Source organism: Anopheles stephensi, chromosome 2, assembly GCF_013141755.1.
Source record: "Anopheles stephensi strain Indian chromosome 2, UCI_ANSTEP_V1.0, whole genome shotgun sequence".
In the NCBI taxonomy this organism is placed as follows: domain Eukaryota; kingdom Metazoa; phylum Arthropoda; class Insecta; order Diptera; family Culicidae; genus Anopheles; species Anopheles stephensi.
This window is the reverse complement of record NC_050202.1, coordinates 71,144,226-71,167,452: the sequence shown is the minus strand read 5'-3', so window position 1 is coordinate 71,167,452 and position 23,227 is coordinate 71,144,226. Positions and strand designations below refer to the sequence as shown.

The 23,227-nt window shown below is 45.3% G+C and overlaps 4 protein-coding genes, 1 long non-coding RNA gene and 1 other non-coding gene across 10 annotated transcripts in view; 4 read left to right on the top strand and 2 right to left on the bottom strand.

Moving 5' to 3' along the window:
- LOC118504643 (protein fem-1 homolog CG6966) overlaps positions 1–8,910 on the top strand; it is a 47,174-nt gene extending 38,264 nt beyond the window's left edge. The window contains exons 1-8 of one of the 5 annotated variants that reach the window (XM_036039394.1): positions 757–902; positions 2,887–3,389; positions 4,192–4,552; positions 4,640–4,858; positions 4,919–5,105; positions 5,188–5,824; positions 5,903–6,142; positions 6,221–8,910. In XM_036039394.1, coding sequence (XP_035895287.1) covers positions 3,072–3,389; positions 4,192–4,552; positions 4,640–4,858; positions 4,919–5,105; positions 5,188–5,824; positions 5,903–6,142; positions 6,221–6,406 — 2,148 coding nt within the window. In that variant the 5' untranslated portion in view covers positions 757–902; positions 2,887–3,071 and the 3' untranslated portion in view covers positions 6,407–8,910. The other 4 variants (XM_036039395.1, XM_036039399.1, XM_036039398.1 and 1 more) reach the window with 4 other exon arrangements.
- Positions 8,911–9,738: 828 nt separating this feature from the next.
- LOC118504637 lies at positions 9,739–11,177 on the top strand. Its single transcript, XM_036039362.1, has 2 exons — positions 9,739–10,339; positions 10,427–11,177. Exons 1-2 carry the CDS (start codon positions 9,875–9,877, stop codon positions 10,886–10,888), a joined length of 927 nt encoding a protein of 308 aa, XP_035895255.1. The 5' UTR covers positions 9,739–9,874; the 3' UTR covers positions 10,889–11,177.
- A 263-nt stretch (positions 11,178–11,440) lies between these two features.
- On the top strand, positions 11,441–12,896 carry LOC118504636 (mitochondrial potassium channel-like). Its single transcript, XM_036039361.1, has 2 exons — positions 11,441–12,046; positions 12,121–12,896. The coding sequence occupies exons 1-2, from the start codon at positions 11,549–11,551 to the stop codon at positions 12,580–12,582; spliced, it is 960 nt and encodes a 319-aa protein (XP_035895254.1). The 5' UTR covers positions 11,441–11,548; the 3' UTR covers positions 12,583–12,896.
- Positions 12,897–13,398: 502 nt separating this feature from the next.
- Positions 13,399–14,391, bottom strand: LOC118504639. The gene is made up of 2 exons (XR_004905324.1): positions 13,905–14,391; positions 13,399–13,780 (listed from the first exon to the last, which is right to left on the bottom strand). It is a non-coding gene; the product is annotated as an uncharacterized LOC118504639 (long non-coding RNA).
- Positions 14,392–15,906: 1,515 nt separating this feature from the next.
- On the bottom strand, positions 15,907–15,988 carry Trnas-gcu. The gene has a single exon. It is a non-coding gene; the product is annotated as a tRNA-Ser (tRNA).
- Positions 15,989–18,113: 2,125 nt separating this feature from the next.
- LOC118504635 lies at positions 18,114–22,487 on the top strand. Its single transcript, XM_036039360.1, has 4 exons — positions 18,114–18,592; positions 21,281–21,391; positions 21,486–21,956; positions 22,019–22,487. Exons 1-4 carry the CDS (start codon positions 18,404–18,406, stop codon positions 22,172–22,174), a joined length of 927 nt encoding a protein of 308 aa, XP_035895253.1. The 5' UTR covers positions 18,114–18,403; the 3' UTR covers positions 22,175–22,487.
- The last annotated feature ends 740 nt before the right edge of the window (positions 22,488–23,227 follow it).

Sequence of the window (23,227 nt, the reverse complement as noted above, 5' to 3'; positions counted from 1 at the left end):
GGCCAGGCTTAGTCGAGCTGAACATTTCCGTCTTCTTCGTAGTCCTCTTCGGGGAGGATTTGAACTGAGCAAAGAATGGGATTTAAGAACTTGCTCGCCCAGTGATTGTGAGGTCTAAAGAACACATTCCGGTGTAACGAAAATTATCAAAATATTGGAAATATTTTAATGTCCGCTCCTCGATGTTGGTTGGATGGTTCAAGTCAAGAGAAGCAAGAATGATCATCAATTCTGAGGTTCATTGTATCAGCTGTGTTTTGGTGGCCGTGATCGGTAGTCATCATTATCAACAGTGAAGCGGGAGGTTTATACCTTTCGATTTCGGTGAGTTCATCGGTGAGCAGCAACACGATGAAGCTGTTCCTCTCCATTAGTCACACAGTTGGTTAACGCCGCCATGATTACCTTCTGCCGGATGTAAATACGTGCTTGCTGTGCTTGCTCACAGCGCCGGTTAAAAAAGGGCACCGCTAACTGTCACCCTGCACCGAGCTGGGTGCATCGTTAGACGCGATTATACACTGTTACGATTGATCAACTGGTGAATTTCCATTCCGTTACCGTTCGTCGAATGCACGCAGCTTCTGAGAGACAGAAGTTCATTAACAGCTGCAACGCTCACTCACGATCGCAGGCCATAGTAAACATGACCGATAACTCTAGTCCCGCGGCCGGACACGGTTGTACGAGTGACAGAGAGGAAGTTACGATCGGTGTTGTTGATTTTCCCGGGGCCCCGTACGCACATTGGTCAGTGTCGGACGCGTCAGTCTTGCGCCAGCAGTCGTACGATTGTGAACAACCCCCGCGTGTATACCAACTTTACAACCGATCAATCTGACCTTCGTTTCCGCTCACTTCGGTTGCGGTTACGATACCCGGAGCGTGTGTTTTCAGCAAAAGTTTGTGGATTTTAGTTTTTATGCTCATGTGGACTTCGCTATTATCGTACAACGCTCTTGCAGTGCGCGGTCGCGTCCATTGTGATAACATCATCGTACGATATGTATTTGCTTGCGAATGGTGTTTGTGAGACAGGGCAATTCTCCAGACCGGTCTCTTAAGACTCGAGACTGGAGAGGTATCGTGAACAGCAAACAATCAAATAAACATCCAACGGAAGAAGTCAACACATAACCCGAGCACGCCAGTAGTGTGATCTACTACGAGATGTTGTTGTGATTGAGTGATCAAAAACAACGTATAACGTAGGAAGTGTACATTAGCAAAGTCTCGTACGATCGATTTGCATTCAAGTCGGTTTCAAGGTTTTCAACTCAGGATGTGACAATCGTTACTTTTCTAAGGAATGGAGGAAAAAAAAATATTGCCGACCGATTAATTAAATTAAAATCATGGCTAACTGTTCGATAGTTGCATTGCATAGACACCAGAGTGGCAGCTATTGAGTGAACAATCCGACGAGCTGATGTGTGAGCCTAGTAAAAGTTCTGATTGGATTGAGCCATTAGAGTGGCAAGTGGAAAGTGGATCCGCGTGGTGTGTGTTGGTGGTGGGCTAAGGCTTCTGCTAATTAGCGCTGTGACGCGTGGATTTTCGTTGACCATTAATAGGTGTGTGATCATTGCTAACCGGAACGATATCTGCGCGTCATCGTACTGGCCTAGGTACTATGATAGAGGTTTGAGGAATTTTGAAGTCTAATGCTGTCCAAGGCAATTAATGATTATGTGGTGATAAAAGAAACGAAACTTGGACCAAAACAACAACAAAACTTCGCACTTCGGATCGCATGATCTTTACGTCCTCTGAGAGCACTCAGGCGTGTAAGGGATGTTGCTAGTTTGAGTGTGTTTCATCTACTTGGCCTAGAAGTTACAATCTTAGATTCCATGGTATCGCGTTCGTCATAAGTTGTAGCCTAAATCTCACCTGGATTGGACTCTAAAGCTAGACAAGATCTGCACACATATGCCTTTGTCCGGCATTAAGGGCAAGCAACTGTGGTAAAAGACATAAAGCATGATGTTTCCTTATTCTCCAATCGGGAAATAAATGATTAAAGATACAATCGAATGTCCAAATCCAACTTCAATCTATACATCTTGTTCTCGTCTTGTGAGTGTCCAATAAAACCGGTCCATCCCCAAACGACCGGTTAGTAGTCGGACGGGCCTTCTTTCCTGCAGGAAGTTCACACTCGGCGCCCTGTTGTGGTTCCATACCAAACTTCCTCGTTTGACAGCGATCTCCATAGTAGTATCGCGCTATAGGTTTTTAAAGAAGTTACAAATTTTGAAGGCCATGGCCACATTCGTTGCCCCGACGATGGCATTGCATCTTTAGCGGTTAGGCGACGTTTGTAGACCTCACAAAACCTGCTGTCCCACACACGAAGCAGCCCGTGGTCCGTCTCTAAGAGAATGGGTCACCCTCCTCCTGCACACGTTGGCTGTGGTCGGCGAAGATTAACCTTGCAACACAACACCACGGCAAGTTTTTGGAGGTGAACCCTCTGTGTTACAGAAGAAGTCCAGAAATGACCGTTTAAATGGTTATGCAAGTTGTGTGTGTGTGTGTGTTCGTCCAAAGCGTAAGAGGAACCTTCGATGGGTTGAAAGTTGCTCCATTTTAATAATCCACTCAACATCGTCTTGACAGTTAAGAGAAACTCATCACGGAAAGTACGTCAGCTACTACTACAGGCGGATGAGATCAGTGTGAATGCGTCATTCGGTTCGTGAGGCGTTGCGAGTGTTTGTGTCGCTGCTGTGTCCGGCTGTTGAACGATTTCCCCCCAGATTCTAGGCATCTGTGGATGAGGTTCCACCGGTCCAGTTTTTTGTTTGTTAGTTGCTATCGTGCTGGAACACGATGCTGATAGTCTAACCTATTAACACCTTGCTTTTTGTTACCTGTCGACAGTGGTGCGATGAGTTCTGTGGAATATGAAACATTATTGTGCAATGAACAACACATCTCCAGTGTGCGCGTATAACCTGTGCCTCCGTGCTGTGATCGTAAGCAGGGCTTGAAGAAGCCACGTAAAGAAAAATCTTCCCTTCGAGCACAAGCGCAGGTATACACGATCAGAAGCAGCAAAGTACATTATGCTAATCAATGCAATACTGCGGGCATTTATCGTGCACACGTTAAAACGGCGCCGACGACGTTCCAAATGTACGCTGCTGCGTGCATTACTTAGAATGGTGAACTTCCGCCGTTTCGGACACTATCAGCGCTATCTGGCGTATCCGGAGCGCGTGATAGATGGACATCCGCCGGTGGTGGCAGAACCAATGGCACCAGAACCGGTACCTGCACACGCTCCAATGGAGCCGAGTGCCATCAGACGTCGGCGACAGATACAACACCGGTTCCGAATAGTTGGCGAAGAGGAGTTTCTTCAGCAGGAGGAAGACATTATGGTAAGGAGGGTTCCAGTGGTGTTAGTAGCCTGGATGCGATCAGCTTGTGTGGCCGCTCAATGTGCTCAACGTGATTTGCACTAGCAGATGCAACTGTTTGAAACACAAAGAAAAGGGGGGAAGTACTAGAGCAATCTCATACCTCATCAGAATGCGCCAGCAACACCAGTTAGAGTAGCGAGTACATAGGCGGCATTTTGCATCGCTAAACAAACTTTCACAGGCTTTTGTTGTGCTTATACTTGCACAAAAAAAATGCATTCATCGATCACTTAATGTTTTCGTTACGATGTGGTGTGCTGCCGGTTTGTTGAACGCTCCCCAGGCAGGCAGGGGTGAGTGATAGCGTGCGAGATTAAGCTGTGTTTGCGGAATGCCGGTGAACTCCACGAGAAGAAGGCCCTTTACGTTATACAGGGGTTTTGCTGTTGATAGAATGCACAACCGCTGGTTGTGTTGTGTTGCTGATAACTTTACCCACGAAGGGGATCAAAATGTTTACTCGAGCAGACGACTCACACAGGGTGATCGATCGATCAGGGCAATGTTGAACCTTTTAGTCGTCTGATCTGATCGGAGACAGCTAGTCTTGTTACTGTTTGTACGAGGTGCGTGCAGGGTACTGGTACCTAAGCGGACACTTTTGAAGGTTAATGGTATTGACTTTGTGGTGCTATCCTTCCTTCACGCGTAAAGAGTTCTTCAATATTCCGCCTCATGAATGCCATGTATCTTACTTCTGCAGGTGTTTTTATGTGAAATCCAAAAAGTAATATCTCCTTATCTATCTTCTCCTCTCTAGAAATGGACCTCTAGACTGATGCCAAACGACCTCACGACGCTGGTAACGATGAAAACCAGTGGCGTCACACCGCTGTTGATAGCGTGCCGCAACGGACACTTTGACGTGGTGCAGTACCTCATCAAGCGTTGCCACGCCGACGTCGAGCAGGCCGGTTCCGTCATATTTGACGGGGAAAAGATCGAAGGCGCGCCACCACTGTGGTGTGCGTCCGCCGCCGGCCACACCAACATAGTGAAGCTGTTAGTCCAAAACGGTGCCAAAGTGAATAGTACTACCAAAACAAACAGCACGCCGCTCCGGGCGGCCTGTTTCGATGGACACTACGAAATCGTGAAGTATCTCGTATCACAAGGTGCCGGTAGGTTATCATACATTTAGCCGAATTACCCACACCTGCCGCAACATTGGTTCATTTACGACTGTACTCTGATTGTTTCGCTTCCAGACATCGAGGTCGCAAACCGCCACGGACACACCTGCTTGATGATCGCCTGCTACAAAGGACACTACAAAATCGCACAATACTTGCTGTCGCTCAAAACGGATGTGAACCGGCGTAGCGTGAAAGGCAACACCGCCCTGCACGATTGTGCCGAGTCGGGATCGCTTGAAATTTTGCAACTACTCCTGCAGCACGGTGCTACAATGGATGTTGATTCTTATGGTAGGGTTAAGCGCCACTACCGCAATGCTCGAATTTTACACCACTTTTTTGCTTTAACAGGAATGACCCCACTGTTGGCCGCCAGTGTTACTGGCCACCTACCGATCGTGGAACATCTGATCAAGCTACCGTTTGTGTCGCGCGAGGATCGGATTGCGGCGCTGGAACTGCTCGGTGCTACATATGTCGACAAGAAGCGCGATATGCTGGGAGCCCTCTCGTTCTGGAAGCGTGCCATGGAAGACAGGTTGGTGTAGGAGGCCGAGTTAAGTCGGGCGATGTTGAAACGCCGCTTTAAACGTACCTCTTTTTGTATTCGCCTTGTCCAGATACAACAACAGTCCCGTGCTGCCGAAACCAACCCGCGAACCACTGCCACCGTACGATTACGTGCAGGAGGTCAACAATCTCAACATGCTCGAAGAGCTGGTGATGGATCCGGACGAGATGCGCATGCAGGCGCTACTGATCCGCGAGCGGATACTAGGCCCGGTCCATCCGGACACGAGCTACTACATACGCTTCCGTGGTGCCGTATACGCCGATTCGGGCCGGTTCGATCGGTGCATCGAGCTGTGGACGTACGCGCTGTCCATGCAGCAAAGCATCCTGGAACCGCTGAACCCGATGACCCAATCGTCGTTGCTATCGTTCGCCGAACTGTTCAGCTACATGCTGGGCGAGGTCGGGCGGCCGATTACGCGCGGTCGCATTGTACCGCCGATCGAAACGTCCGACATGCTGGTGGTGTTCAAAAAATCGGTCCGCGAGGTACAGCTCGGTCAGCAAATGTTCGAACAGATGGCGTACCACGAGCGGGATCATGGTGCGCTCAGCCGGGCGCTGGTAATTTCGCTCCATCTGGCCTGCCTGCTGGTGCGGTTGCTCGACGAGGATGAAGAGCTGTGTACGGCGGAGATGAAACATCAGATCCTACAGTCGCTGTACGATTTAGTTAGCTTAAAGGTACGTGTCCCGTGTACCGGTGTAAAGTGTTTGAAGCGTGAAACTTACCCCCCTTCCACCAAAAATCTCCACCCACAGATTGTAACGCAAACGGGTAGAACAGCTTTACATCTCGCATGCTACAAAGATGCAGCGCTCGTAGGACGATACCCGGTGTGTCAGCTGCCGTCGGCACGGCTCGCCAAGGCTCTGCTGCAGGTTGGTGCCGATCCGAACGCACAGGACGACAACGGTAACACACCGCTACACTCGGCCGCCCAAAGTCGACCGTGTCCGCCCGAGCTGGCACAAATTTTGCTCGAGCACGGAACCCATTTGGTAGGTGGAATAATTCGGCCCCCGTTTTTTTTTCTCGCTCGCTTCCGTACTAATTGGTTATGTGTGTTGCTCTTCTAGGATACGAAAAACGTGGACGGCAAAACGTTCGAGTCGCTGTTGCAGAATCAGCAGCTGCACGAGCTGGTCAACCCGATCAAGTATACCCGGCTGTCCTGTCTGGCGGCCCGTGCTATTAAGCGTTACGCAATCAACTGCCAGCACGAAATTCCCAAATGTTTGCACGCGTTTGTCGACTCACACTAACGCTTCGTGAATGATGCCGCCGGTTCCGGTGGTTGTTGTCGGCCGCGTCCAGGATGAGCCGGGGTGCCTGAGCGGTGGCGCGGGTATATCAAAGGAGAGCATAGATTTAAAGCCAACCAGCAAACAAATATTGACTGAGCGATTGTGGGCGAGCCGAAATAGATAGACTAATGCAGAAAAAGCGAATATCAACCAGAGAACGGACACACACACACACATACACACGATACGAAGTTAGTAGGACACTTGGGATGTTTTTGCAGCAAATAGAGCGAGAGAGAGAGAGAGAGAGAGAGAGAGAGAGAGAGAGAGAGAGAGAGAGGAAAGATGGAAAAACGGTGCAAATCATCATTCGCTGCCATTAACGTGTGATCATCTTAAATAGGAAAGCATGTAAAAGGGGGGAGAACGAGCTTGCGGTTACGGGGTCGATACATTTCGAGCAGCAGCAGCAGCAGCACGACCACGTGGTCTGCGCAACGACTTTAGATATGGAGATGTTCGATGGGCCACCCCCGAATCAGCCAACGATTTGAGCGTGCATCAAAACGGTTTCGGAGTGATCACGGGGTGACATCGGTAACGATTGGTTAGTGGAAGAACGGCCGGGGATAGATTACGTAGTAGCCGATGCGCTGTTATGTTAACGAGTTTTGTCCTGTCCAGGTAGAACAGTACGTGTACGATGTTATTACCTTGCAGAGCTTCTCATCTGTCGTGACCGTGCCCTGTTTCCGGTTAAAATGTGTGCCGCACGACGGCTTACGAATGAGGTTATATTTAGTTACATTTTTTTCAATTGGTAGGTATATCGCGTAGGATTCGATTGATCGTGAAGAAATTTATTTGGGCGAAAGCTAATCAAACGAGCGGTCAAACGCTTGCACGAGAGCAGGAGAAGAGGACACGCTATATCCTGTTTTAGCTTTGGACGCTTGGGGAGTTTTTTTGTTTGTTTTTGTTTTTGCCTTATTTTGATAACGGATTTTAAATCATTTGAAGACTCAGGAGCAGCATACAACAGTTATCAACTGTAATGAATATACGTGGTCGCTAGGAACAAATGCTTTCGGTATGTGTCACCTGTGTGCACTTGATCAAGAGCAACGGATGCCTGAGATTGAGATGGATGTACAGAAAAGGTTCGGATTACAATACAATAATATGTGGTATGTGTTAAGAAGAGGACGCGCTGCAGCAGACGGCATGTGGGAGGTGTTCCGTTTTATATGCGGCTGTCGGGTGTGTCCGTACCGTGTGGTACTGGTCCCAGCGCGTAGCAACTTCGCGTTGATAATGATTCAAAACTTCAAGTGATAGCGGCAAGGTGGTGAAGCCAGACCAGGGAAGATGCGATGTACGTTGGCAAAACAAAAAATATCTGTAAACGCCTACCGAAAGGACGCAGGATACGTTTTCTTGGCGAGTGCTACAAACGATATCATCTTTGGTTTCACGCGATTGTCTGCTTTTTAGTTTATAATAGATCTCGATTTTATAAGCAATTTTTCACCCAGCAGAGGATAAACGAGAATCCCCACTATAGTAGACGGAGTGGTAACGAGAGCCATATACTAGACGGGTGTGATGATGGTGCATACTTTTTGGAGCCAGAGAGAGAGAACGACAGATGAGGGAAGGAAAATTATAGTGAATGGATAAATCAGGTGTTAAAGATAAAGCAAAAGCCCTCGATACGTTACTACACATGTTGCCGAGGACTGAAAAAAAGCCACCCCGTTGCACCTTTATTACATATTAGATTAGTGTAATGATATTAGAGAGGTTTTCAGAGGGAGAGTACTGCCAGAGAAATACACGTTGGAACACTTTGCCCCCACTTTGGATGGGGACCTTTGGGTGGTAACATAACACGAATGGTTGGTTAATGGTGCTTACCTGTGGTAGAAATATTATATTTTTCCTCCAATCCCCCCCCTCCGTATTTCAACCCGTTCACCAACCTCTGCCTTAGTTGGTGTACCATAAAAGAAGCGAGCGGAAGGCTTTTAAATAAAGAGAATAACTAGAACGAATATTGTGAAAAAAAAAAACAAACCAATTTTGTTCTTTGCTTGGGAATGTACGGCTAAGTGCAAGAAATAATTAATTTAATTGATAGAAGCCTTCTCGGGCTTCCGTGTACATTTGGTGGAAATACAATAATGAGAACTTGCGAGAGAACATGTGACGGAACCAGTCACATCGTACCGGAACGCAGCTAACATTGGTGAAGAATGCTCATGCGAACGGATGTCGTATGCATTGGGAAGGTACTACTGTGTGTTGCATCAATCAAAGCAAATAGTAAAGTGTTAAATTTCAACCCAATGCAGGAAAGTATAAAGATAAAGCTATTAAAGAAAATCCCGTCATAAATCAATAAGTGAAGGGCTTTTTGTCGCTGGTGCTAGAGACTTGTGGTGTCGTTTGGAGAGTGTTGGCAGAACAGAAAGCTTATGGAGAAACATATTTCAAAATAAAATATATAGTATGTCACACAATCAAATGGGGAGACATATATGCATATAACGATAAATAGTAGTTTATGAATGCATAATTACTTCCGAAAGACTTGTTAGGTGATGGTGTGCGGAGACCTCTAAGGAACCTCGTAAAAGTGTAGCCTCGTGAGGGCCGCAAGCAAGGGCATAATTACTTAACGTCTAATCACAAAAGAAGCCTCGTGAAAGGGGGGAAGGCAACAGTATGAAAGACCTCGCCTAGAGTTGCTCGTGGAATATTGGGTTATAGAATGGTCCTCGCCCTTTGAGCCTTCCCGGATGGACGTCTAAAGTGCCTGTTTGAAGAAAGGCAGACAGACAAGCCCATATCCGTATCTGATGTCTTCTTATACAAAGTAGTCAAGAGGCGACCACCAATTGGGCTCACCGTTTCATCCGTTACTGAGCCATGGCTCGCAAGGAGGTCTGTAGTAGTTACAATGCTGAACTCTCAACGAATCGGACTTGGCAGGGTCCGGTGTGGATAATTCGGTGTGTGTTTGTCGACGACTTCTCCACCAAGTTAATACCGCGAAGGGTCTTCGTAGCGCCTGATTATTAGGTAAGTTAGTAAAACATTTCAAATGGATAAAGTAACGTTAAACATAGTGATAATTATTCTTTGATGACTCATGTGCGGTTTCCATGGCTACCAATGGAGAATTAAACAAAAGGGCAGAATTCTTTAGGTTGGGAAGAATTTCTTTCTTGAAAATGTTTGGAGTTCGAAAATGCACGATTGAAATAACGACAAAATGAAATGGAAAGGAGTTTTTTCACTGGGTGACAATTTTCGCTTATATACTGAAGTTTTTTCATCGGGCTATCGGTTTCTTCTCTGTTTTGATTTGAGCACAATTTATCTGCCACAAATTGGCCGCCGGTCGTTATCTAAACAAACTGAAAACGCAGCAGGATTCCATGCAGCTTTAGTTCCAGGGCGGTAGCTGTGTAGAGTTGTGCCATGGCTATTTACAAACTAATTCCAAACGATGCTGCTCGTATGTGCTCGATACTGTTCATCCCTAAACCGCTGTCCACAACCCAACGAAAATTCACCCGAGGTGCTGGACTCGCTCATCAGAACAGATCGCCATCCTTCGAAAATTTACCGAGTGGCGGCTTTTCCAATCCTTTAGTGAACGAAAATGGGAAATGGATTAAACTGCGATTTTTCGATCAAGCGAACCACATCGCGTACAGTATAAAGCATTTCTATGAAGACTTTGTCGGCAACAGGGAGGTGCAGGAATCGCAAAGCAAAGTGAAGGATTTGCAGCCTAAGCTGAGCGTTCTTATCGATAATCGAAATGGGTGTGAGTTTGCTCTAATCGAGGTAAAAAAGCAACTGACTGAAGTCAACAGTTCCCAGCAGTCTGTGTCCCGTGAAGACGTTCAGTACATCGATCTGTTGAAGCAGGAATTCAAGGTAAGCAGGATAGTCACCATTATCCAGCTATAACCAATCTTGATTCTTGAAACGATGGCGTGTGTTTTTTTTTTTCAAATGTTTCAGATCTTCTCCGAAAAGCAGCGTTTGGAAAGTATGATAGAGGTTCAAACATACGAACATCAATTCTTGCTGATGCAGCTAACGTATGCCCTGAACGATGTCCACGTGAAGGAACGCCAGGAGGCGAGTAATATACGGTTGGTGAAACTATTCTTTACCACCCTTGCGGCTATACTTGGTTTCGCTGGCACGGTAGGGTACAATCACTACAAGGACTCCAAGGTCCAAAGCTTTATGACATCACAGAGCAAGATGATGAAAACCTTGGTGGAGTACGTAGAGCAGGAACAGGCCCGAAATGGTACACCGACCACCGAATCCTGGGGTAGCTATCTGTACCGCCAACCGGGTCGGCTTTACGGATACTTGTTTTCAAACCAATCGAACGGAGCAGATTCTTGGAGTAGCAGTCTCTATCGTCAGCCAGTTCTTCTGTATCGGTACATGTTCCGCAAAGAATCGTGATTCGTGTTCCCCGTGACCAGCATTGTAGAGTGCCGAAGTAACACCGCACTCTGGTATCACGCTTTCAATTAAAAGCTATTGATGTAAGAATTCAAACAATTGTTTACATGTTCAATGCAACGGAGAACAAATCGCAGGATAGCACCAAATGCTAACGTAAGCTATTGTATTCTTTACAAAGTATCCAGCCGTTGATTTTGTAAACAAATAAACAGTGTTTCTATGAATTTTATGAACAGAAAATAAGAATACCGGTATGAAATAAAACAGTTGCGCACACAACACATAATTTGAACGTTGTATTGTAATAGTTTTTTCACCGGTTAATGTTATTACAGGGGTCTTGGGTATGAATGATTCGATTAATATTGATGTTAGTGTTGTATTGTAATGAATTAAAATTCAAAAAATATATCTAAAAATATGTAATAATTGAATGTTTCCAAAATATGCCAAAATGATATATCCTGTGTCGGAATAAATGATTTCGAAATAAGTTACTTGAGGATTTGTCATCGAAGCAACCCTGTAAAATATGCCGGCTTTTGACAGAACACAGAAGGAAAACATTTCAAAACAAATGTGATATCATAGTCAATAGAAAGGAAACAAGTGTGCATTTTTGTGTTGCATTTATGTAAATATCACTGGCTGGCCATCATGCCATCATCCCTAATGTTAGCTTCCTACACAATCCAAGCTTTGAAGCACCCGGCTTACGGAGCAAACAGCATCATTTTCGTACGGTGTCTATCCGATCGAGGTGCAAAGCCGATCGGTGTTGATTCAGCCACGGCGGAAAAGCAATCCTACCAATACTACACCATCCCACCGGAACGGGTGAACGAATCGGCCGGAGCCCGGAAGCATGGAGCTGATGTAGCCCTGCGCCGTATCAGTCTGGTCGATCTTGCCAAAAGCAAACTGTACGAAGCGCAATCATTCTACGACGAATTCAGCGGCATGAACGAGGTGAAAATCGCCCAGAACAAGGTGATCGAGATACAGGATCAATTGCAGCTGGTACAGGAACGTCGCCGGCACATACTGCTGGAGCTAACGTTGGTGCGCAAACAGCTGCAGGACATCCACATCGAACTGCAGAAAGCTACCCGGGGAGAGCATCGCTACGTGGAACTGATCAAGCAGGAGTTTGATGTAGGTGTGGAATCGGTTCGGTCGATACATTGCGATTGCGTTAATGTTTTATTGCTTCCCATCTGTCGTTGCAGGTGCTTGCACGGGAAAAGGAGAAAAACCAAATCTTTCAAATCATCGACCAAGAGGAGCGTGAACTGTTTTCCCATCTGACGGCAGCGGTCAAGACGTCGCACGAAAAGGAACGCACGCAGGCGAACAATGTAAAGTACTGGTCGATAATTGCATCGGGCGTCGGTGCTTTGCTGGGCATTGTGGCCACGTCGATCAATTATTACTTCCGCAACACGCAGTACGAAACAATACGGAAAGCGGCCGAAGAAAGCAACCGGAAGCTGGCAATTATGGAGCAAAAGCTGGTTGGATTGGAGACGTCGCTCGGTAGGATGAACGTGGAATGGAACCGGTATTTGGGTGAGCAACGGATCGCGGAACAGCGCCGGTTGGCACGAAGTGCTGTGGCGGCCGAGTCTTGGGGTGGCTACATCCGGCGGCATATGTCGCGATTCGTTCGTGTTTTCCTACCGAAAGGATAGTGAGCAAACGAGTCGCCCACAACATTTCCTACCCAAACGACTGTGTGTGATAGCATGCTGATGATGCTAGAGAATAAAAATGCAGGGCTCCAAATGCAGGTGTATTGGGATAAGAATCAAAGAGTAGGATAGCATTTTAGATTAGATATATATAACAGTAATTTTTTGTTACTATGACCCGCATGAAGCTCAAACTTGTGCTTAAAATGTACTAACGTAAAAGAATCGCCGACAGTGGCTTTTTACCTGGAAAAGGGCCTCAAATTGAAATGCTCAGAATAAAACAGAACTACACCCCGTTTTACGTTATCCTATCCGAGGTTTCATTCAAATTAGTTTCACAGCCGTTAACGAGCTTACGCTGCTCGCTGCTGTACTGTGAAGGGCAAAAAGGATTAAGTGGTACAACTCGGTATGCGATTTCGAAACATGCCATCCGGCCACTGGATTCTCCCTGCTTCCCCCAACAAGGGCCACACACACACACTGCCTACGCTTATTTTAATTAATAATCTCTGAACTCGGCCACTCGGTCGGTTTGTTTTGGGAATTGGCCATGTTTTTCCGTTCGAGATACTTTGGTGCACAGTTGCTGAGCGTGCGCCCCGGTTTCCGAGACGCGTAGGTGGAATCGACCGTCGTCGTCGTCTGGGTTGCCCGACACGATTAAAGCTGATCGTGTGAAGGAGAGAAACGCAAGGCAACCGACCGATTAAATTCAATTTCCGCCGTTGCGTCACGCAGATACAATTGGATTTAATATCGTCACTCGGGGGATAAAAAATCGTACAGAGAAGCGTATACAAAGACAGTTTTTAAAATGTAGAACACGCTTCACACACTCACGCCCTGGCTTTACGCTTCTAGGGGAGCAACAGGGACACTTTATTAGCGCAACAGGCACACCACATTCTATTCATTGGCCTAAAATATTTAGTGAAGTGTTCATCTCGCCAAAACCTTCGTCAAAGCAAACGAACAGCACGAACGTCACGAGCATGATCCCGGTGGCCATCAGTATGCCGACCACCAAAAAACAAACTGCCAGCGCAATGAGAATCACGAGCACCACCGGCAAACGTCCCTTCCGGCGTAGCAATAGTTCTAGCTCGTCGAGCAGATCGAAGGTCCGATTCCCACCATCGGATGTGTCCATCGTGTGCGGATTTTCCTCGGCACGGTGTAACGTACGGAACCTCTGTCAAAGTAGGAAAAGGAAGTACTTTAATCACAAACCAAAGCGCACACCGCCAAACAAACTCCGTGTACTTTGATCCGTTTGGGTCTCCTCCGGGTTCGCGTTGGAATCCGGGATGCCTTACCTCAGTGAACGCCGACGACCGTCAAGAGAGCGTGAGAGTGATTTACGGAACTGTGGGAAATTGTTGGCGTGGTAAACAAAAATATTGCTCAAGCGCCCCTTGACGCGTTCCATGATTAGATTAGAGCACATGGCGCGCATAATGTGATCACTCTCTGTACGCGTTCACAACTCTCCAATTAATCGAAACCGTTACTGTACCTACTCACGACTCGGTTCGAAATCTCAGGTCCGCTCTGCTCTGACTCTGCCGGACCTGTTGCATCCACGGCTCGGGCAATCTCGTCGTCACGGTGTGGCGGTGTGTGATAAGACGGTTTTCGGCACGTATCGATGCAACTTGGAGCCTTCAAAGTTGGTCAAACCAGCAAGTCTATCGGCCGGAAAGGGACGCGAAACTGCGATAGAGTGTTAGGATTATTGAGTGTGGAACGTGTGTTGATGTACCTGTGCTGTACTTTCACCAGATATTTTATCATTTTATGCATTTCTTTCATTTTTCAGCTAGGTCTGAAGCTAGGTCAATTCTGAACCTACTACAGAAATTATTAGCTAATTAAGTCCAACAATGAAGGTGGTATCTTAAGAATTAGCATATTCCAAACCATGTCCGGATATTGAAGTAAAAAAGAACAAATGGGTTTGCATAGTACAATGATGGGGATCTGTACGAGCCCACTGCACGGCTAGAGCTGATCGACGATCTTCGAAAGATGGTATATCAAAAAACTGAGAACTCTGTCCTCGTAACAGGGAAGCGAGAATCTTTCAGGTAAGATACCGAGTGAAGGATCTCTATGCTCGTTCGATATGATCGACAAAGATCTTGGCTGAACCACCAGACCAGATCGCAGAGCAGTCTTCGACACAGCATACGTCGGGGTGTCCTCCTAAACCAGCTACCTGGGGCGTCAATATGGCAAGCGAAGCTGAGGTCCGAGCTTAAAGCCGACGAAGAAATTTGAAAAACCTTCTTAGAATAACTAGATTGCAATTTTGAAGGTAATACCGTAAAAAAATATCTTAATGATCTAAGGATACTTCCTCAAAGGGATGCGAGTACCTGCACCAGGAGTAGAGACGAAAACGTCGATCATGACACGCGTGCCGAAATGTAGTGCGGTATTGCTGAGTAATGCATTTCAATTGTCTTAAAATAGAATAAATATTCGTTGGATTAAATTTTACCGTTAAAATTTTAAAAGACCCAACATGCCACCACCTATTCGCTTCTCGTTTTCCCTGCGCACCATGGTAACTTATCAACAAATGTCTGGCAAGGTCTGGCAGCCGAAAACAATTAAACTGCAAGTCAACATGCTAAAAACAACACCCTTGCAAGACAGGTTAATCAACAAAATGTGTTGTGTTGTTGAGGTAACCCTGAAGAATGTGTAGCATTTTCTTCCAAAAGAGGGTAACTTCACTTCTACCGAAAGTAAACGAAACTGCACGTAAACATTTAACTTTGTTAAGCAATAACCAAGCAAGAGGCCGCACCATTGGTACTTAATGTACTCCCTTCTTGCAAACCAATTGGCCAATATCGGATCGGAATGGGAAGGTGATGGGAAGAACTATTTTGTACGGGCTTGCGGACTCACAACCCTCCCGATAGGGGTTTTACTTTGAGTGACACATTGAGTGGCAGAAACCTAAGGAAAACAGGGGAAAACCTGGGATGTAAAGCGGCAATAAAATTTGTCAAAGTGTATTTGAATACAGAATAAATCGTTAACTTCTTCTTCTGTTTGTTAGACTAATTCAAATCAAATAAATAATATTTTCTAAATATTAGCACATATAAATGGGTTCGTATTAATTAATTAATGTGTATTATTATTATATAGTGGTGTTATCAACTATACTTTCTCTTTCCTGATTAAATCTGTTCCAGGTGAAGGTGTGTGTGTGTCTCATGTAATATGCTATACATACCTTGGCCTTTAAACACATAATTAATAAAAATCCTAATTGATAATAAATAGGATTTTTCCCTTGCCCGACGAGGATGGGATTCGAACCCACGCGTGCAGAGCACATTGGATTAGCAGTCCAACGCCTTAACCACTCGGCCACCTCGTCGCAGTTGGGAGGGCCCAGTTTAATGATTACCAGGAGCCTTTTTTCTCCATTCTACCTCACACGCACCTTCGCATACCCTAACGATCATAATTTATGTGGCAAAAGCATGCAAAGTCAGTCTTCTCTAGATCTATTCCGCCTTTACCGAAGATCGCCAAAATCATCCATCCGGGGTTATGGATGCACTTGGAAACAGAATTCTTCTCGCCTCCGCCTTGTTGACATTATTTCTGTGTTCGGAACTAGGCTTGCGGCGATCAGTCTCCACAGCACCAACGTCGGAGCGGTTTGTTTAATTGTTCGGTTTATTAAATTAAACTTCACCCGTACAAGGTTTGGGTGGACGGCGGTTGTAGAGCGAAAAAACGAAACAAACAGCTATCAACATGTACATGCATCATTTGACTGGTCTCGGCTGTAGTCGGCCTGCAGTAGAGCGGGATGATGTTTTGATGCCCATCAGCCGATGTTGTTCTCTCCGCTCCCAGCTGTTGTGAGTCACGGCCGAGTGCTAAGAAAGCGCTGGAATACACTCCTCCGACAGTTGTGGCGTTTTGCAGCTGCATCAACTTTAGCATATTCGTTATGATGGAGCCTGACTTTCCAGCTGAAGCTCGCGTTAGATAACCTGTTTGAGAGGAATGAATATATTAATCTTATGTATTCTTGTGGCTTATTGTAGTGTGTTTTGTTTAATTTTAAAATTTAAAAGAAAAATACTGTTGATTATTTAAAAGAAATAAACGCCATTTTCTATATTTCTTAAAACCAATAAAATAGTATTCCAACCGTTACAGCAACACTTACTTTTAATGATTAGTCAGTAGTATAGGAAGAAATGAAAGAACTCAAAAAGGATAACAAATACACTAAACCAACTTAATTCGTTGTGTTAACACCACTTCATGGTCCCATCGTCAGATTATTTTCTTTACGGTTTTATGTTAAACATTGTAATAATGCGTGCAACAATTCGTCACATGAGAACACGGGAACAGAAAAATGCAAATGAGCATTGAAGATAAAAAGAAGAGGAGAAGAACTTGTTGGGGATGCTTTTCATTGAGGACTGTAGGAGCTATCATTAGATGTATGATATTTTTAACAAGCCAATTAGAGCTTTTTCTGTATTTAAATTGGGAGTTTTTAAACAAAACTTAACGAAAGATTATTCTAGCACAAGGATTGAAGTAAGAGCTCTTTCAAAACTCTTTAAGGGAACTTTAAGAATATCGATAAAAAATAAGATTCGATTCAAGTTGCAGACTGAAACACTAGCAATGAATCGTTCTCGTTAGAATGTAAGTTCGTTGGAAGATACAAGAAAGGCGCAATATTCTTATCTACCTTTTTTTCCTCCGACATACTCCCTCCAGGAGAAATCTAGGTTACTCACGATTTAATAGTGTGGCATGCGCATCAAGTTTCTCGAGCGTCATAACAATCCCAAGAAGAAAAATCACCTCGTAAAAGAAAAATCTTTCCCCACGTCACGACGAAGATGCCAAAAACGCTCGAAATTGCCCCAAAATCGTACCTCGTTTGTGTAGGCAACCCCCATACCGTACGCTTTACCGGAACCGATTCATCTTGTAGCTTCTTTTTAGCAAACAACGTTCGGTGTCCCTTACTGCGCCTAATTTTCTGCGCCTCACTGAAACAATAACATAACATCGGCTCCGGTGGGGGCAAAACTTTTCCGCGCCAAACGGGCGACATGTGAAGAGTCCCTACCGTGGGGTGTCTAGGCAAGCGAAGCTCCCGAGGGACAGCTATCAAAAATCAGGACACCCTGCAGGATCGCCGGGATGGTGAAAATAGTTTCACTTTCAACCGTGCCATTCTCCGCCATCTTCCCAGCCATTAAACCTCGCCAGGAACCTTCCGCCAGCAGTAATAGTAGTTTGGATGGATGTCAGAAGAGTTCCCCCGATATTTGTTCCTCCACAACAAGGGGCCACACGCGTGCCTGTCTGCCTGTCTGTCTGTCCAGTCGAGTCGGTTCCCTCGCGTTTGGGTGAAAGAGTACGAGTGATACCCACCCTGGTTTCGTCACCCATTCAGCAACCCCATTCAACGTTCGCTCACGATTAGCGGCAGGTCCGCATACAAAAGCGATAGGTTCGTAGGGACGCGCGCTTAGTCGTACGCAATCTCTGGCCGTGTCGATTCGTTTCCGTTTCGTCGCTTCCAATCAGCCGTGAACAGTTTGGTGCATTGAGCGAGAGAGCATTATCGCGTTCTTTGGCGAACCGATGATCTTGTACTGTGTCGTGTGGTGTGAATCAAGCTGAACGATCTTTCGACAGGGAAGATTAAGAAATCGGATCTTGTTGTGTATAGTGCATTAGCAAAACAAACAGAAGAAGTGTTTGGCTCGCTACCTTGGTGTGAAGCGTAATAGTGAATCTAACCATGTGCCGTTTGACCAACCTATGTGGACAGTTGTCTCAAGCGATGATGTCTGTCGTGCTGCTGCTGCTGCTCGTTTCGGCCGGAAGTGCAGCCAATGTGTACGGAGCTAGTTCCGGTGAAAATCGTAGCAATTCTCCGTCGCAACACTGTACGGATTTTAATCCCCAGCACGGTCTCGACATCGAACAGGTACTTGGTCAAGCGTCATTCTCACTACCGGAAGGTTTTCCGGGCGGAAGTTAAATTAACCCAATCGTCCCAATCGTCGTGCTGACACTTTACGGGACGCATTTCAATGCAGTAGGTTCGTTCGCACGTTGGGATGGTGCACTCGAATGGTTTATTAAGTATGTGGTGCAATTAATGGTCTTGCTCTACGGAAATAGTGGGGCGTCAAGTGTCCGTGTGTGGTTCGAGGCTATTTGAGTATTTTATTCAGGCTCTGTTGGAATGCAAAAAATATTGCATCATAACCCGTGATCATTTATTGCCACTGGCTGTGATGTGTTTACGTGAACAGGTTTTATGATCTCATGCGAAGTGAACAACGGTAGTGGTGCCTCACGAAGCCACCTTGACATCACTTTTGCCTAGAACGTGTAACGTGTCGGATTCGAGTCGTTGCGAGATAGATTCCCTAAGAGCTAATCGAGTTTTAACTATCAAAAGCATAGCGATAATAATTTTTAATTAACCACACCATTTTCAAACGGCCGCCATAATGCGTCATAATAAAGCCATCTCCGGTACGATCTTGGCACGATCTTTGGCCGTCTCATCTGGTGACAGTAATTATGAGATGATGGGCGTTCACAGTTCACCCATTATCGTCACCATCGCCAGCACCCTCGAATCGGTTTCATCGGGAACCTTATGCATCCGAACCGCACTGTAACCGTTTGCGCCCTCTCGGTGGTCGAATCAATTGACCTTTCAAACAAGATACGATCGTGCACATTGCGTTGAAGGAGGGTTGGGCGCTTAGGTTGGGACGGTTTTAGTGTAAAAGGATAGGGTAAAAAAGATAGAAAAATTGCTGTTGGGTGTTACTCATCAATGGTGAGCACTGATCGGTTCTCGGTAGAGAACATAAGCATTGAGGGTTATGGGAGCTTATTAGATGGAGATCTTTTGCTTTACAAATATCTTAGCTAATGATGCGAAAGGTGATGACATGTTTTATGAAGTGGTATAAATTATGAGATGTTTTGATGCTTACGTGCATTTGCTATGCTTCATAAGATGTAGTATCTCACCAATTTGAAACATTAGTACGTGTATTTTGAAAAGTTTTACGAACCCTTTTTAAAATGCATAACACATGCATTTTTTAATTTAAAATTACGAGAAAAATAATATAAAATGTTTTTAAGATTCTTTTGGTTAAATATCATCTAAACATTTTCATGACGGTGAGGCTTGCTTTTACTTACTTACTTACTTACTTATCAGGCGCTACAACCGCTTTGCGGTCTTGGCCTGCTGCAACAATCCTCGATACCGCTCACGGTTCAGCGCCGTCGTCTGCCAATCCGTTATCCCGGCCGTTCTGGCGGACGCATCAACGCCATCACTCCATCTCAATTTGGGCCTACCACGCCTCCTCCGGCTTGCTTTTAACCAAAACAAAATTCAAACGGATCTTCTTTCTAACATTTTCTTAAGTTCTTTAGACTTTTTATTTTGTCTGGGATATGGTCTGTTTACTGATGGGGAAGACAAGGATTTATAGCCTGGGGGCTTTTAAGCAGTGAAATTTTTACTTTTGAATCAGTAATTTTGTTTAAATGATGAAGAATATTCTACACAAGATGGACTTAGTCATACAAAACGCTCCGTGTATGTCAAAAATGAAGCCGTCTATGTGGCGATCACTCAGAATGAGCCGCTGAAGGCTTTCTGTAATATTACATATTAAGATATTAAGTTAATATTTAGCTCTTTCGTCAATCATGGCAAAGGTCCCAGCTTACTGACGCTGGGACCCTCGGGAAGGGAAGGTAATATATTTTTGTAGAATTATTTTCAGAAGAAACATTGCAGCAAATTTTCTTTTATTGAGCTATTTCTAACAATTTTATTTGCCTTGCCATTGAAAGGTAGAACTTTATTTTGCATTAAGGGTTTTCTGAAGTAAAATGCGAAAAAATCTAATAGAAAATTGTATAGAGCAGAAGATGATTTGAAGCCAAAATTTAAACATTTCTACGCGGATTGTACACTAATCATTAATATATTAATCATAGTTTTTGACAACCACTTGCCAAATCTTATTAAACCCAAAGCCTTGTCGATTGTCGTCGATTATAGTCCTTCGTGTTAAATGGAAAACAGGGGCACAGTAGATACTAGATGCTAGATGTGAATAATGTAAGGGGTAATAAAGAAACTTGGGTGGCACAGGAATGAAGCCTGACTTTACTGGGAAAAGAAATTTTCCCTGAGATGGTTGTATGGTTGTTAAGATAAATTCAGATAGTAAATTAAATATGCAGCTCTTGAGAAACCTCCAATTCACCCCTCGAGATGAACAGGAACTTTGAAAACAATTTCCCTTTATTTTTTTTGTTCATATGTTTGATTAATTTGTTTCGTGTGACTGTTGTCAACAGCTTTATAAAATATGAAAAGAAGAATGTCAACAACAGTGTAATAATTAAAGATTGGGAAAATATCCATGCCTTTTGAAGAATCAACAATTGACTGTAATAAAATGAAGCTTCCAAGTATTGATTGTGTGCGATTAATGTGCTAAACGTTAGGCAGTTACTGCGCCCGTTTAAATTCCTTTTTTCCTTTATTCCTGTTTTCTGTCTGGCTGTGATATCTTCGCGATCGTATTTCATCCCCTTTATTTCCCTTTCCAAACCCCGGCAGATTATGGGCATCTGGTATGGCAGCGAAGTGATCACACACAACGGTATCGACGAGGGCGAAGTAGTGTACCGGACCTGCATTGTAATCCATCTGGCAGACGTGACGAATGAGGTAAGAGGTTAACAGTAAGCCACGGATAATCTTGACCTTTCGCACTAAATCCTAATCGATTCCCCGGCGCACCTCTAATGCTTCCCTCCCACAGACAACCACGGTCCACGATCAGAGCACGGGGTACACCGGTCGGAGCAATCCAGCGGGAACGAACTATGACCGCTTCGGAACGTCGTACGGTTACGGTGGTTCCAGTGGTGGCGGTGGTGGTGGTCGAAGTGCGGACAGCCAGTACGACCAGCAGAACCGCCGTCAGCAGGGTGGTCGTCAATATTTCCAGCAGGAACCACGCACCATGCGTAACCTACGTTTGATATGGGACGAGTCAGACCACACGCTCGAGTACACGCTGCGCTACAATACGTCGAAGCCTGGCTTTTGGATTTCGGCCTCTCCACAGTCCGGTTCTATGATTCAGCTCCAGTACGTACAGTTTACCGGTACGGTTCAGGTGCTGAAAGCGATCAACAATCAGCTGGTGCTGAACTTCTGCCAGAGTTTGCCCGGTGGTCAACTGTTTACGATCGTGCTGTCCCGCGTTCCGATGGGCTTAGGACCTGAGGTGAGTTTGCAATGGTGGAAATGATTGAGCCCAGTAATAGCCGGACCCTTTTCCATCTCCAGGACATACAAAGCATCCGCAATCTGTTGCGGCGTCGTGGTCTGTCGACGTCGTCGGTGCGAAAAGTTTGCCAAAGTGGTGCCTTCCGAAGTGACGTTTCGATGATCGCACTCGTGGTGATGGCCATCGTCACGGCCCTAGTCAAACGGTTGCACTAAGTTGCGTTGGTAATACGATCTGCTTTCTTAATCATTAGTGCCATCCTCATTCATTACTGTCCAGGGCTAATGTTACAAGCCGGCTTCATTTTACAACAAAAGTATTGGTTATTTTACTCCCATCAGACATTCTGTTCATGCGTGTAAAGTATTTGTGAGTCTTACATTACGATCTAACTGTCCAACGATTGCCTTGCTTCACACCGTATAAGCCTTGTGGGCGAAATAAGTTAAAAATGGTAACGTTTGTATAACGAGTTTGCTGAAACAAATAAAGTGTTCTACAGAGGTTTTGAACAAACGAATAAATAAAGTCTGCTTTCTTTCCGTAGGCTACGAAAAAAAAACTCTTCTCGCCGATGTTATCCACCCAGTGGGTGTAATTAATTATGCTCAATCAGCTCCATCAAAGCGTCTGGCGATGTGTGTGTGTGTGTGCTTCTGTTTGGCACTAGAGCAAGGCTGAGTAAATTCCCATCTCAATCCCATCTCAACCCACTTTGGCCGCGCACTGCACAATGTAGCTCACAGTGGGTGAATGCTGCGATAGTTTAATTAACAAATTTGTAATCAAATTAGCTCTCCGGGGACGTGGTCTAATTGGGCCATCGTTGGTCCGATCAGCGAGCGAGCGTCAAGACAAGTGTTTTACGGTCTTGTTAACAGCGGGTCGGCCGGCCGGTACAGGTCGAAAGGTGACCCGAGTCCGGTGGCTGTATCCATCCGTCCCGTGGAGCGAGTGTTGCTTTTTCCAGAGTTTTTGATTTGATGGATGATGACGATGGGTTTAACATGTACTTTTTTAATTAAAGCATACGGGTAATGGTTGGTCGGGAGAAAGGGGAATTGAGGGCTGAGCGTAAGATTTCGATGGGGGTGTTGATTGTTGGATGCGTTCGGGAGTGTACACACTCGAAGGATTAATTGATTGACCTGGGAGCATTAATCAATTTGACCCTTTGTAATGTTTTAAACATCCATAATGCTATCCAAATGATGGTGTTAGGATATGGGGCTATCAGTAAATTAAAAGGAACGTGTTAAGCACGATTA